Source organism: Lissotriton helveticus, chromosome 10 (assembly GCF_964261635.1).
Source record: "Lissotriton helveticus chromosome 10, aLisHel1.1, whole genome shotgun sequence".
Classification (NCBI taxonomy): Eukaryota; Metazoa; Chordata; class Amphibia; order Caudata; family Salamandridae; genus Lissotriton; species Lissotriton helveticus.
The window spans coordinates 131,743,756-131,759,674 of record NC_136071.1 but is presented as its reverse complement, the minus strand read 5'-3'; the positions used below and the strand labels follow the sequence as shown (position 1 = coordinate 131,759,674).

Sequence of the window (15,919 nt, the reverse complement as noted above, 5' to 3'; positions counted from 1 at the left end):
GCATGGAAAACTCTTGCTAAAAGTGTGCAACTGGACTACCTCTATGTCCTAGAGCTACAGCTTGCTGCACATCCTGATATTTCTGCGACACAAGCAGACCGCCTTGAACACACTGGGAATTGTGGGGATTGCACGGCTGGGTGACCTCTATAAGTATGGCAAGTTACGGCCGTTATCCGATATACAGAAAGGGGGGGGTCACGGTATGATGTTGGGGTTCCCATATGTACGTGTGAGGCAGGCGGTGCAAGCTATATATCCTGATTATCCAGCAGAACTAAGAATGCTGATGGCACTGCAGGCGATGCTAGCAGGCGAAGAACATAGGGGTCTGATAACTAAATTGTATAATGCTTACCTGAGGGAAAGGGATCTTATTGACAATCCCTCCTACAATAAATGGAATACAGTACTAGGGGCCTCATTGTCGCTGGATGCTTGGAAGTTTTGTTGTACGCTGACGGAGAATTGTAACCTCCGCATTATACATTTCAAATACCTGCATCAGTTATATTACCTACCTCTTCAATTGCGGATATTTGGTCTGCTGGAGAGTGCATGCTGTATGTGGTGTGGGCAGGATGATGCAGATTTTATGCATCTTGCATGGAACTGCGCTGGTATACATGCATTCTGGATTCAGGTCACGAGTGCTTTCTGAGGTTGAGCTGGAAACTGTGGTGTGCGCGCCTGATGTCTGCCTACTGGGTTGGGTAAATAGCCTCAAACCGTGCAATCGGAGACTGGTGGCTGTCTCTACTTTGCTTGCCATGCGGGTGGTTGCGCAATGCTGGGGTGCTAAAGCTATCCCAACAGTGAAAAAGTGGGTCAGAGACTTGCTGTATTTCAGGGAACAATTGGGGACCTATGCGGAGGAACTGCCCGAGACCTCGCAGCCCAAGGACTTTTGGACTCCACTCACAGGGTACCTACATGGAAATCCTGATTTACAGTAGACCGATGTAATGATGATCTGGATGTTCGATGTGGTGGGATTGCGACCGCCGTTGAAGATTGTTGTGTGTATAGATTATCTACTGCACTGGGTTCAAGAGTAACAAATTCAGTGCCGGGTATTGGGGCTGGGGATGGTGGAGGGTCTGTTCTTTTGGGTACCGTTTGAAATGGAAAATGCTTGTATTGTGCTATTTTTCCAACTGACGTGATTGGTCCCGCCTTCGGGGCTATGTATCCTCTTGCTACAAGCTGATCAATAAAAAAAAAAGAAGAGAAAGGAGTGTGTGTCTCCACCCTGCACAACATTTAAATTTATGTCTTGAGCTGATGTGGATTTTTTGACAAAGAGTAGGGCCAGATTGTGGGTCTGTTGATAAACCGTGGAATCAACAATACCCTGCCCCTCCCAGTACATGCAGCACCCCGCAGTTATTACGATCTCCATCCCCTGTACTTTACTTTCCTTGTATCCCATTGTTTGCACAGTGCTGAGCTGCTTTGTAGCTAGAATCAAGCTTTCTAAATACCCGTTGTATGTCATGAACGTACTTAGTGTTGTAATGTGTGATTGTATAAGAGAGAAATGAAGATCTCCTCAACATACATGAAAATATCATTTGGCTTTCTAATAGCGCCCAACTACTTATGTCCTTTCCATTTATAAAATGTTCCCCCATCACATGCAAACTGTGTATTTCATTTTTATTAAAGGTGGTATAAACACATGTACTTGATGATCCCAATAAATATATGCTGTGTGACAGTATACCTTTTTCTAAATTGTCATTTTTTTTTTGTTTCCTATGGTCTAGGTTAAATAATCCATTTTTGCCACAGTCCAATAAACTGCAACCAAAGGTTGAACCTTCTTCAATGTCAGGTATCCAGCTGTCTTGGATTTTATTGACTGTTTTTAACATATGTATGTTCTAAAGAAATTTCATTATTTTCAAGGAGTACCTTCTTTTTCTTTCGCCTAAACATCAGGTGTTAGGTCATTAGCTAAACGTATACAGAGCAGTCACATATTGTAGAATTCAGATTGCTAATTTATATATGGTTTTTTAATAAGTTTTATTAAAGTGTTTTAATAGGAGGAATTCTTTGACACTACCAATAGACTCCCTCGACAAATTACGTTACTGAGCTCTGCTGGTGCCATGAAATAAATAATTTAAGAAACATAATAATAAGGGCAAAACATTGTCTGTCATTGGGGGGCACATGTATAAAAAAGGTTTTGCAGTTACAAATGAAGAAATGGGACGTTTGTGACCACTAATTAGCTTTTTGACCACTAAATAGCTTTTTGACATGTACTAACCCTATCTTGAGAGTCAGTAACCTATTACGGACTTGCAAAATAGGATGTGTGAGTCCCTATTAGGAAAGGGCATGTCAAGGGCATCCCTTACCAATAGCGAGTCGCAGGAGGATGCATAAATGTTTTGCGACTGGAATACGGTCGAAAAACATTCGCAGTTTACTGCCTTCTTCAAGTAGGTGGTAAGCCACTTGAAAACGGGAAGGGGTCCCCAGGGAACCCTTTCCCCTTTTTGAATGGTTACGAAAACGTGTTTTTTTTAGATGAAATTGAAACATTACATTTTTCCTTTTTGAAATGAATCGGTGGCATTTTTTTTTTAAGTAGCTTTATTTAGAAGCAAATGCAGACATTGTAGTCTGCTGTCCCCAGCAGGCCACCATCCCTGTATTTTTAATGTTTCCCAATGGGTCTCACATTGCGACCAACCTCATGAATATTGATGAGGTAAGTCAATTGTGACCCATTAGGAATTGCTAAATGTGACTGAGACACATTAGTACATCGTATTTTGTGACTTCCTAATTGCGGGTTGCAAAAAGTTGCAATTAGGAATTCGCAAAATGAAGTGGCCGTACATGTGACCTTTATAGTTTGCAAGCAGGTGGGGGGTAAAATTCAGCTAGCAAGTTACAAACAATTCTGGCTGGCTTATTGGACTTTATACCTTTATCTGTGTAAGTCTACTCATACCAACAAGGACTAGTCAACTGGTTCAATAAAAATACCAACAGAAACCTAAAAACTGCATTAACTAGGTCTGAGGTCCACTAGGATTCGCCCCATAACAGTATAGTAGACGTCCGAAAACTCATTTGCCAGCAACTGGATCAAGTACAAACCACTTCCAGCTGACCATTTCTCCCAGGGGCAGGGCCCTCATAAATAGAAACAATAAGAAATCTTAGGCAAGCTGGGGAGATGCTGACTATGGCTTGGTTAACAAAAGAGTACTAAGGGAGTCTGGGGTTATTGAATAGGATGCCTCAAAACGATAACAGATTCTAGAAAGCACCAACTGACATGGCAAAATAAAGTGGGCAGTAACGTGGGGTAGCAATGTCATAACTGATGCACCTCAATCCAGTCCAAAGGGCTCCAGAGGAAGAAGAAATAGTGAGTTAAAAATGTTACTCACTCTGAGAGACGAGTATAGTTTTTCAACTAAAGAGTTTGATATTATTGAATGTTTTTCCATTATAGCCAGCATATAGGCTTACATTGGAGGTAGCGAGGTACTCTTTACCTTCAAAGTTAATTTCCACAGGATGGCAAGTGATGGTGATTTAAACAATTCTTATTCATCATATAAAATTTATCTAGCATACAAGCTTAACCAGCATGTCTGCAGGATGGGAGTTTGTGGCTGAAAGAAAATGAAATTAAACTTGAGACTTGCTCATCATTAGTATAATAATCAAATTGTTTTATCTGACTCTTAGGTCCCCCGCATCTTTTCCGCCTGGCTGGAAAATGTTTTAATTTTGTGGAATCCACGTAAGTAACACATACTAGCGTTTTGTCTTTGACAGATTTTTTTTAATCTTAACACTAATTAATACAATTGATTTGGGGGATTGATGAGGTAACACAGTACTGCACTGTAGAAGCTCTTTTCTTCCATGTTTTTCAGATATAAATATGAATTTTGCCCTTTCCACAATGTTACCCAGCATGAACAGTCTTTTCGCTGGAATGCCTACAGTGGGATTTTAGGGTAAGACTTTCTGTATTTTAATCTATGATCCGAGAACAGTGCAAGATGATGCTTGACCCTTTTCATAGGTTTATTTGCTGTAAACGTGCTTCAGGGTATTGCCTGGTCTAAGAAGTAAGGCTGTCTAAATAATATAGCTATGGGGGCTTTACTCCACCTTAAATTGTCAACCCATAAACAAATGCTTGTTTGATGAAGGTTAGTATTTTTTAAACTTTAAAATATGTATTTCATATTTGACCTAATCAGTAGGTACCCATGGCTTCCAGCGTCAAGGAAGTATATCTGACCCCAGGAAGGGGATGACCTGCTAGGTGACTACACAAGGTACTGGGCTAGAGATTGAAGCACATTCTCTACTGGTAACTCTGTAGAGATCAGGAGAGATTGAGCTAGTGGCCTTGGGTAATACCCAGATTTTGGCACCAGTAGGAGTCTGTGAGGGGGAGGGCATTTGAGTGAGTAAAAGTTTCTGTGACAGTTGAGTATCTCTACATGGGCCACTGGATGGCAGTGGCCCATGTATCATTGTATCTGGGGTGGCATGTTGCTGATTTCATTATGAGGGTCAGTTTGTAGTCGGTCCATCTACATACTTTGTTGCTTACATGGCAATTCATAGTAAAGCGCAAACGTGTTATTTACAAACTCATGATAAAGTGATCCACCAGGGCAGCACTTGCCACTGTGAGGAGCCTCCCAATTTCTTCTTGGCTGTGGCACAAACTCCTGTGTTGGGCCGAAGGGCACCTGCGGGACCTTTGTGTGGAGGGTTGCAGAGGGATATCACTGGAGGGTAATGAGCTACACTTGTGTATCACACTTGAGGGCTCATTTAGAGCTTTTGCCCCCCCCCCCTCCCTGCATGCTGGAGACGTTGCCTCCCTAATGCCTTAATCAAGATGCCCTAGATGTGCGTAGATGTATATAAACAGCAGTGGTATACTTCAATAAACCATGTTATTTTCAATTCTTTTACACTTTAGTTGCACCTAGGAAATCAGTGACTTATTAGGAAACAAGAGCCATGCAGACAAGTGTATGACCAAGGACAATTGATATATATTTCCATTAACATTCGTTTTCACTTATTGTGCTAAAAATGCTTGGTTTTCATGCTGTTACAGTGAAGGGAAGCATATAATCTAGCATGTGTATGTACATAATATGAAACAAGGCAAAAACATCAAATAAGTAAGGGTGTTAGTACAACATAAATTGTATGCATCTATCATGTCTGTTTAGACAGTGTTGATATGATCTCATTGCTTGTTGTGTCAACTGTTTCAACCCTAAATAGTTTGAGTCCTCATTATGACAGGCAGATTCTGAGCGAAAGCAGCATCTGCATGGATGAAATGTTAAATTTATTGATGAGAGATTGCTGTATGGCACAGTTACTCAAATAATTAAGGGAGTGTAATATTTAAATGTACAACAGTGCTGTGGAAGTGAGGAAGAGGGCGTAACTTCAACAAGGAGCAAAGTTGCAATGAATCGATTATAAATAAATATCTGCTGAGAAACACCAATAGTGGATAGTTAAAGAGAAATTATTTAAAGGTCTGCAGTGTGGTACTTGCGAAGCGGTGATACAACAGAAGATGGCCTTAATACACTGGAATAGTAGAACAATGGTATATTCTAATAGATTCATTTCACATCCTCTATATTTAGAACCTGTATGCCGCGTAGGACCCATTTTTAGGTCGACACCACCAGACAGCACAAGCTGTCTGGTAGCAAAAGACCTATTGTGTATTTGATAAGAAATTAGAGTGGGTGTAGAGCCGGCCCACAGCTGTCATTTGTTGGGTGTATTGTCACTCTGATTTCTTTGCTTCTTATTTGACCGCTTTCCTTGTTAATTTTGTTAGTCTCTTCCCTTTCCCTTTCTCTTGAATAGCCAACTTGTGCCTTTCCGCCGCTCACTTTTAGGAACTACTTTTTCATTGTGGTCAAGAACTCCATGAGAGTGGATGTGTTTTCCAGCTCTTCCCTCGTCTGCTTCCCCACGCACTGTGCTGCATTTCTCTTTTGTGCACCCCCCGCCGTGCTGCATCTTTCATGCTTAACCCACACTTTTGGTTGCTCTACCCTAGTTTACTTCTTCACCCATCCTGCCCCACTCGCTTGCCCACTACCCATTGTCTCCCACATCCACTCCTCTGTGGAGCAGAACTGTAAAAAAAATATATATATATATATATATATATATATATATATATATATATATATATATATATATATATATATATATATATATATATATATATATATATATATATATATATATATATATATATATATATATATATATATATATATATATATATATATATATATATATATATATATATATATATATATATATATATATATATATATATATATATATATATATATATATATATATATATATATATATATATATATATATATATATATATATATATATATATATATATATATATATATATATATATATATATATATATATATATATATATATATATATATATATATATATATATATATATATATATATACACATACACACACAATCCTACTCCCAGGAAGAAGAGACACGAGGCATGAGTGGATCAGGCTTTTTATTGTTATCCGGGTCTCCCACGACCCTGCAGAAAAAGAGAGACGTGTTTCGCCTGCGCAGCAGGCTTTATCAATCTAAATGGCGCCATGACATTGTTGATATATATAGCCCTCCTCCAGGCATACATGGACATAAAGGATAGACTGCGAGGTAGACATTATTAATAGAAGACAAACTAGCCTTCAACATATGCGTGCCTTGCAAAGTGCAAGACAATTAGAGTTATAAATAACTGCATATTCCACTACAGACAAGTAATGTCAACAATAGTGCATGAACTAATTCATGAAATATAAGCAGAGACGATTATGCATAACAGTCTGTTTAGCCTGAAAGTCATGATAACATGCCAAGGTACTGTCATAATAAAACAACATGCTGGCGCCAAATGCTCTCCACGAGCGCTGCCTTCCTGATAATAAATCTACTGTGTATAAAGAGATTTAAAAACCTGCACAAATAGCAGGTTGTGCTGCCTGCATTAAAAATGCCTGCTTGTTCCCACTTGATTGTCACATGGTTCAATAATACAAAGTCTGTCCGTTGCAATTATAGGAGAAGACATGCCGAGTGACAGTTCATCAAGTAATGTATTTCAAATGTGCGCAAAAATACGCACTCTTGGTGAAGGCAATATGAAATAAAAGCGCTACCCTGGGGCTCCGAGTTGCACATGCTGTGCATATTTCCAACGGCGATGTCAGCCTATGGGTGTTGGCTGTTACTCCGAGTGGGACAACATCTCCCATATATACATATATACATACATACATACAGAAGACTCCACGAACGCCACTTCCTGATCCACCTAGGACCGGCGAGGCAAAGCAGGAGACGGACCACGTATTTCACAGGTTCTTACTTTTATTGCAGCTGGTAAAAACAGGAGGGCAATACGCGTTTATATATATATCCGCTCCAGGATTTCCCCCGAAAAGCAAGAAACGGCCGCCCTCGCGTGGTAAATTTTGCAGGTTTTCAATTTATTTGCACAAAAACAGGACGCGTTTCGGCATACGTGCCTTTTTCCACTGTGTCAACGTAAACAAACGCGACCGCCATTTTATACATATATTTCTCGCGTTAATTGCTCGGAACCTCTGAAATAATAAACATAGAAAGTGGACTAACGTTCATCATCACTGTGGGCGCCATCTTTAAATGTCAATATGTACAATATTTACATAGTTATATATACAGTATCGTTATCTCAATAACTCAAATTTCATCTTTTGATAATTTTCCATTCAGTGGCGCACTATATATATTTTTTCTTAATTAAATTTGTATGCCCAGAAACTGCTATTTGCTGCTGGGCTGGTCCACAGTTTAAAAAGTGCTTTCATACCACTGAAAACACTTATTTTTTATTTATTGATCCAAGGAGCTTCTGCCATCTTGAAGCGTTAAATAAAAATGAAAGGCACAATGATGTGGCCATGTCATTCCTTAGGCGAGTGCAAGTTTGACAATATGTGTGCCGAAGGAATGGTGTAGCAGTTTCAAACTCTTCATTGTACCTTTTTTTATTCTCTTTTTTGTGCTGATGCAAAGGCAAAAACCGTGTTGCTTTTTACCAATATTGTACAGCATTGCAAAAAGCATTGCCAAGGCGAATATGTCAGTAAGTTGAGAGTTGTTGGCTTTCCCAATGCTTATTTGGCCTTGACAACCGTTTTATACTGATCTATACTGTATGCTCTAAATCAAAATATAGACAAATCTTTGCATCACAACTTATTTCAGTCTACACATATATTTCCAGTCTCTCTTGATACTGTAAATACTTACATGATTCAGGTTTCATATGAAGCGATACCACTAGTTACTGACTCATTTTTATAAGTTATCTAGGAGTGTGTACATCCCCAGCACTGGTCCCATCTTTTGCAACTCTTTGTCTATGTCAAAATCTAGGTCACTTGTAATTTTTTACTACTGACAATGCATGCATGTCTAATCTTCATTTGTTGTTTTGACATATGACCTATCCGTCTTTGTGGTTTTATTGACATATTGTGTCGATGTAGACTAGTGTATCCAACCCAATCCTATTCTCTATTAATTTTTAATTAGAACACACATTTCCTCACTCTAAAATATTGCCAGTCACGCTATTCTTTGCTTTAATCTAAATTTTGGCATTTACTATTTTATTTACTCTACAGATTATTACCTCTGTTTTTTCCTGACCAGCAGCGGCCATTTTAAACACTTTTGTGTGTTCCTGCCCCAAGGCGTTAATTTAGCATATTCACAGATAGTCCATAATTCCTTTTTGTTATGAGTCCTTCTTAATGGAGCACATTTGATTATATTTGCTCACCCACTGTTTTAAGATATTTTCCGACTAATTGATGAGCGGTTAACCGTGCATTTACCAGGCATATCGCTAAATGATATGACATCCTGTGAATCTTTGTAAGTATGGCACTTATTTCTTTTTACTGAGCCACCTCTGTTCTCAACCGCTATTTATTTATCATAATAGACTCTTTGCTATGGTTTACCACCTTCTAGGCAGTACTTATTCTTCACATTTACACATCCACTTGCACGGCGCCTTTGTACATTTCATCATTTGCTAATCCACTGTGGCAAAAACACCCAGTGTTGAGACTTTCATGTTGACCAGCAACCTTGCATGGAGGCAGCTATCCATCGGAGGACATATTGCTGCTTTGAAATTTAATGGCAGTGGGCCATCATCATGCTGGGAATTTAGACTGATGAGGGAGTCCTGAATTAGCCCTTTCAAACATACTGCTGCTTTCAGAGCCAGTGTGTTTGATACTTCTTCTTGATGCTGCCTAAGAAGGTTAACAAGATAAAGGAGTGCTTCTTCAATTTTATTGTAAAACTTGCACCCTTCAAATAGTCAGAAACTCTTCTGTGAGAGTGGGAGTAGATATGGGATCTCTATAAGGATGAGTCCTTTTGATGGCCACAGTGAAGTTACGTCAACCCACATTGCTCAGCACAGACGAGAAAGTAACCTTTATTGAGGGAATATTGGAAAGATAAACAACAAACTTGAGACTGTGCCACTGCGTTGGCTGGCTCTTCCAAGACACTGGGGGAGGTTGAGTCCGCAGATTACACGCACCAGAAAGTGTGTCAAGAGTTTTCAGAGTTACAGAAGTACACCGCTTACTCTGTCCTGCAGTTGGAGGCTAAGGTGGAAAACCTTGTCCACATGGCCAACCAGCAGATACTGGGAAATCTTGCACTTCAGGAAGGTGAAAGTGTTGCCAACTTGGTTAATACATTTTTACTTTATGAGTTTCTGTCTGGGTAAAAATTGGACACGTTAACAGAGCATCCAGAGTATCGGATTCCTACCTGGGACCCAGGAGATACCTCCACATAGGCGTTCATTCATTGCATAGGGTCTGCTGAACAAAGGGGATGCTGTTGTCAAGGCTACAGATTGTTTAAAGTTTGTTGTGTATAGAGGTTTTTGTTGTGTATAGAGGGAGCTGGGTTGACATGTTCTAATAGTTGAGCAGAGAAATACTTGGAGGTTTGATCCGTAACACCTTACGAAGAAGTTCATCTAATAGGACCTTTAAGCAGCACTCTGATACAGTGAGTCCCAGGGTGGTGTATAAGCAGGTGCATGTGTTTTTGCAAGTGGTCTTGACTAGTTGTTGATTTGCTATGTTAGCTTTGGAGGTGGTTAAGTGGCTGACTCAGGGACTTGAGTGTATGCCCATGCTAGATGGCCAGTCGGTTGTGGGACAAGATGGTGATTTTTACAGTTTTGTAAATCTTGTAATGTGTATTTGTTTTAGTTTGCTTGCATTGAGGCATGCTGTTTGTTTTCCTGCCCCCTCTCTCGTCCTCCACTTACACCTTTCCTCCTTCCATCGACTAACACGTTTCAACCACCTTCATCAGGCCTTCGTCAGGATGGGATTCTTTGCTCAATTCTCTGTCACTGAAAATAATAGGTTAAAGTGGCGTTATAGTCAGGTACGGTAATAAGAGCTTAGTTTATGTTAACAACAACAAAAACAAGCATTTGCAATGCATTAGGAAAGTTAGAGATATTGGTATTGTAAACAACATTTTTTTTTACATTTTTGTGTTGGTTTTGAAAATAGCGAAATTATTAGCTGTCAGTTACAATGCCAATAGTTTTAACTTTCGCAAATGTGACACCTGTAGCATTTGTAATGCAATATTTGTTGTATTTACGTGACTTGGATGTATTGATGTATTGATATTACAAATAACAATGGCTTTTATTTTTTTTAATAATTAATACTTAAATAAAAGTTATTCTAATTTATAATGGCAATAGCTTAAACGTTTGTAAATAACTTTTGTGGAGATTATGTTCAGTGTATTTTATTGTGATGAAAATCCAAGAACAGAAGTGAAATATTAACATCTTTTTGTGACATTTGTAATTATGCTTGAAACATTGAGAGAACATATTTGAACTAGTTGTTGTTGAATGGTTGCACAGATTGATGTTGTGGTGGCGCTGAGTGATGTGGTGGCGACAAATGATGCGGTGGCGTTCAGTGATGCTGTGGTAGCGCATAGTGATGTTGTGGTAGAGCATAGTGATGTTGTGGTGCCCCTGAGTGATGCTGTGGTGGTGCTGAGTGATGCCGTGGTGATGCAATAGATAGATAGAGTGAGGGCGATAGATAGATAGAGGGAGGGCGATAGATAGATAGAGCGAGGACGATAGATAGATAGAGGGAGGGCGATAGATAGAGGGAGGGCGATAGATAGAGGGATGGCGATAGATAGAGTGAGCGATGGATTTGGGCCCAGATCTTTGGACTGGGGTGAATGTGTGACATTGATCTACATTCTGTCCATCACTGTTGTGTTTGCAATTACCGCTCTAAGTGTACTGGGGATGCTAAGACGTGAGTCCCAGGCACTCCACACCACTGGAATCAAGCTAGCCGGGCTGATGAGAGGTGTTATCTCGAAACCGGGCCGGTCCTCGGATGCTTGTTTCCGTTCTGGGAAGGACATGGCTTTTGTAGTTCGGACTGGACTGTTCCCATGGGGCACAGGGTCAGCGCTGATTTGCATATCGCCATTGTCTAACCCAGGGTGGTGTGGAGTGGAAAAACGATGGATTTGGGCCCAGATCTTTGGACTGGGGTGAATGTGTGACATTGATCCACATTCTGTCCATCACTGTTGTGTTTGCAATTACCGATAGATAGAGTGAGGGCAATAGATAGATAGAGTGAGGGCGATAGACTGATTCTGGGCAAACCACTTAATTTCCCCGTGCCTAACAAAAATGAATGTGTGTCCTCGTGTAACGTAACTGGTGCTGTGTAAAGCGCTCTGATACCCAATTCGGTTCGGTTCAAGTTCGCGATATATATAACTCTGCAAAAAAAATAGATAGAGTGAGGGCGATAGATACATAGAGTCAGGGCGATAGATAGATGGATAGAGTGAGGGCAATAGAGTAAGGGCGATAGATAGATAGAGAGATAGATAGATTGAGGGCGATAGATAGATAGAGGGCGATAGATAGAGGGCGATAGATAGAGTGAGGGCGATAGAGTGAGGGAGATAGATAGAAGAACATATTCTGGTATGCACGGCGAATTTCGTTTGGTTTAGTATGAGTGATTTTAATGGATATGGGCACAACATATTTAGGTGTATTTTTGTTTCTGATTAACCCTGGTATGACTTCCGCTTACTCCCTTATCATTTAGTATAAATGTGATTCAGAACTCGGCAATGCAACTGAGGAACCGGTTCTGCTCTCTGGGAAACGCGGGCTTCACAGGTGTTCTTGAAGTCGTGTACTTTATATGTACCAAAAAAAAAGACCTTAAAGTAGATCCGTAGCTTTGTGTCTGTGTTCCTAGAGCTGAAGCTACTTACTTCACACGGAGCCCCAAGACAGTTGTAAGTTATGTGTCTCTGAGCGATCTTAAGCAACGCTCAAAATGTATTTGACTTAGTGGAAAACTGGGGACAACTCCCCCCATGTGAATGAATATAAGCCTAAAGCCCGGATCACATTGTGTCAGGAAAGCAGGGCATTGCGAAATATAAGTGAAGACACGCAGAAAATAAAATCAAAAAGCGGTTGCCATTGCTCAAGGGCAACGTTCTGAGAATGGTGTGTGCGGCGGCCGCCATTGCGACTCAAATGAAAGTGAAAGTGCAAGTGCAGACGGCATGCAGAAAGTGTTAAGTGAGTCAGCATGTGGTGAAAAGCAATCAATGTTTAGGTTGGGGCTCCTGCTCCTAGATTAATAAAAGATGGTGACACAGATAGTGATCAAAGTCCTTCCTGCCGGACTGTTAAACGGATTGCTTGAGGGAATGTTTCCCACTAGGAAACAAATCATGGCAGCTGTCTGCTGTTTCTCCCTCCCGGGACTAAGCAAGCTACTTTGAAACGCACTCTTTTTTTATATATAGAACTTTCATTGTAGTTGTGCGCTTTTGAGCACTCGCGTGACTTTTCATTCCCATGTCACTAATGCACAAGTCTCATTTAATTAAGTAACAGTAACAGCGCTTAGACACGTTAGGAATGTGGTATGAAGTGTTATATAAAAGACGAGTTATTGATATTATAATTTGAAACTCAGCCTTTGCTCTCGCGTTGTAAGTATTATCAGTTAAATCAGAGCCACATTTCAAATATATTCTTCGCATTTCCCCAAAAAACACAGAATGATCAACAAGGCTATAAATATAACCCCTGTACAGATCTTGGCGCTCAAAAATTCCTTAAACTGTTCAGCATTCCACTGTACAATCTCATACCTTTCGTCTTCACAAACTCAAGAATACCGCAGACCATGGGATGTTAACGTGCTGTAATTACCTAACAATGACAATTTGTCAACCTTAGAAGAATAAAAGGCAGAGTCAGCGCTCACACGATTCAACCCGTCCACACCAGATGTCAGCAACGAGTGTTGAAGCCACTAAGCAAACTACTTTCAAACACACAATTTTTTTTTTTTTATATATAGAACTTTCGTTGTTGTTGTGCGCTTTTGAGCACTTGTGTGACTTTTCATTCCTGTGTCACTAGTGCACACGACCCTGCCCTCTGCAAATTTTATGAAAGAGCACTTGGTGGGTGAGTGGGCGCTAGGAGTGCCAAAGGGCCCGTGCGGGTGTGAGGTGGGAGGGCATCGCTAAAGGTGGGAGGGCATGGCTGGAGGTGGGAGGGCACTGCGGGCATCGCTAGAGGTGGGAGGGCATGGCTGGAGGTGGGAGAGAGGTGGGGGGGCACTGCGGGCTTCGCTGGAGGTGGGAGGGCACTGCGGGCTTCGCTGGAGGTGGGAGGAACATGGGGTGGCACTGCGGGCATCACTAGAGGTGGGAGGGCACGGCGGGAGGTGGGGGGCACTGCGGGCTTTGCTGGAGGTGGGAGGGAGGTGAGGGGGCACTGCAGGCATCGCTAGAGGTGGGAGGGCATGGCTGGAGGTGGGGGGCACTGCGGGCTTGGCTGGAGGTGGGGGGCACTGGGCTTCGCTGGATGTGGGGGGGCACTGCGGGCTTTGCTGGAGGTGGGAGGGAGGTGGGGGGCACTGTGGGCTTTGCTGGAGGTGGGGGGCACTGTGGGCTTTGCTGGAGGTGGGGGGCACTGCGGGCTTTGCTGGAGGTGGGAGGGAGGTGGGGGCACTGCGGGCTTCCCTGGAGGTGGGAGGGAGGTGGGGGGCACTGCGGGCTTCGCTGGAGGTGGGAGAGAGGTAGGGGGGCACTTTGGGCTTCGCTGGAGGTGGGGGGGGCACATACTCTAACATACTAAGTTTTAATTTAATGTGTACAGGATAAAACATAGCACGCAAGCCAACATTTTCAAATCAGATCACAGGGAAGAGGTATGTATTAAAAAATATTGAAAGCAATGTTCTATCTTACTATCTATCTAATGTTCTCCTCATGTATCAGTTCTGTTCCTATTGTGAAGCGCACTGACACCTTCGGGTAAAGTCCCTGCTATATAAAAACCCATAAAAAAATAAAACAAATAAACTTAGTGGGAGCGAATAGACTTAAAACAGGGTGAGCTGATCCTGCGTACAAAGGGCCTTACATTTTATAGGCAGCAAGATATAGATGGGAACAGTTTTTCAATGTAGTGAATGGTTTCATTCCACTATTGTGACGTCGCAGAGCCGAGACCTCTTCGCCGCCCTTTAAATGGTCATCAACAAGACAATGAGGTGGAGCAGGGCGGATAAAACAGGATTAAACGCAGAATCCGCGCTAACACTGCTAGCCGGGACGGCGCGGGTGCCATGGGTTAGACTGCGAGGTAAACAACAATGAGAAACTGCACAACAAGGGCTGATGAGAGAGGATGGGACAGGGGGGGATGAGGGTGAGTGAAAGGGCGGGAGTGCAGTGTGTGCTGTGAACAATGCGAACACGCGCACCGCTGACTGAGAGGGGCGGGGCAGAGGGGTCAAGAAAGGTGGGGAGAGGATGTAACAATGAAGAGGCGTGAGACCTGTTATGCGAAAAACATTGTGTAACTGCACGTACAAATGTGAGGAGAGGCACAGGATTGCTCGTAACAACGAACAGGGAGCTAAATGCATCAAGAGGTGAGACGGGGGAGATACGTCAGGCCAGACTAGCAAACGGAGGGGAGGAACTGTGCCAGGCCAGAGAAATACAAGGCCGAATCGGAAAAAGGAAGTGCCGCAGTGAGGTACTTAGTAACAAAAAGCTCCCAGAGAGAAAAGCTCAGCAGGGTCCAGTGTGATGCCTAACGAAGGAAAAAACGCTGTGAAAAGCTTAGCAGTGTTCAGTGAAATGGTATTGTGGCACAGCGAAAAGCTCCGCAGTGTGCAGCAGCACGTAAACCACACAAACAAAACATACAGTTCACTGTACTTCATGTCTTGGTTTCAGATGGCTTAGGAAAACATGGAGTGCTAGCTAATAAAAATAAGCTCTTTGCATTGGGCGAGGGAGCAGCTTCCTTTGAAGTCTGATGCCGAGGCTGTGGGTGTGCGATGTGCACGCGCCTGGCTCGCATGAATTGTACCTGATCCGCATCAGTTTGGGTAGACTTTTGAGAGCCTTACTATAATCTGGACAAACAGGCATTGCTAAAGCAATGCTGTAGGTCGAGACCTAAAAATCACAGAAAACAAAGGTTAAAGTACCTTTTATATAAAGATATTAAAATGAGATAAAAACTAACATTAAAGAACCACTGAAGTTCAGAACTTCGTTTACTGAGCTAAATGCAACTTGTACCCCTGCTATGCACTGCTTATAACCTTGTGGATTACATCACTCATGACATATTAAATTACATCAGTGCCCA

The 15,919-nt window shown here is 41.8% G+C and overlaps 1 protein-coding gene across 1 annotated transcript in view; it reads left to right on the top strand.

Moving 5' to 3' along the window:
- Positions 1-15,919, top strand: part of GNPTG (N-acetylglucosamine-1-phosphate transferase subunit gamma) — a 64,174-nt gene that overhangs the window by 10,849 nt on the left and 37,406 nt on the right. The window contains exons 3-5 of the mRNA XM_078664932.1: positions 1,770-1,837; positions 3,724-3,778; positions 3,915-3,998. Coding sequence (XP_078521058.1) covers positions 1,770-1,837; positions 3,724-3,778; positions 3,915-3,998 — 207 coding nt within the window. The remainder of the gene's footprint in view (positions 1-1,769; positions 1,838-3,723; positions 3,779-3,914; positions 3,999-15,919) is intronic.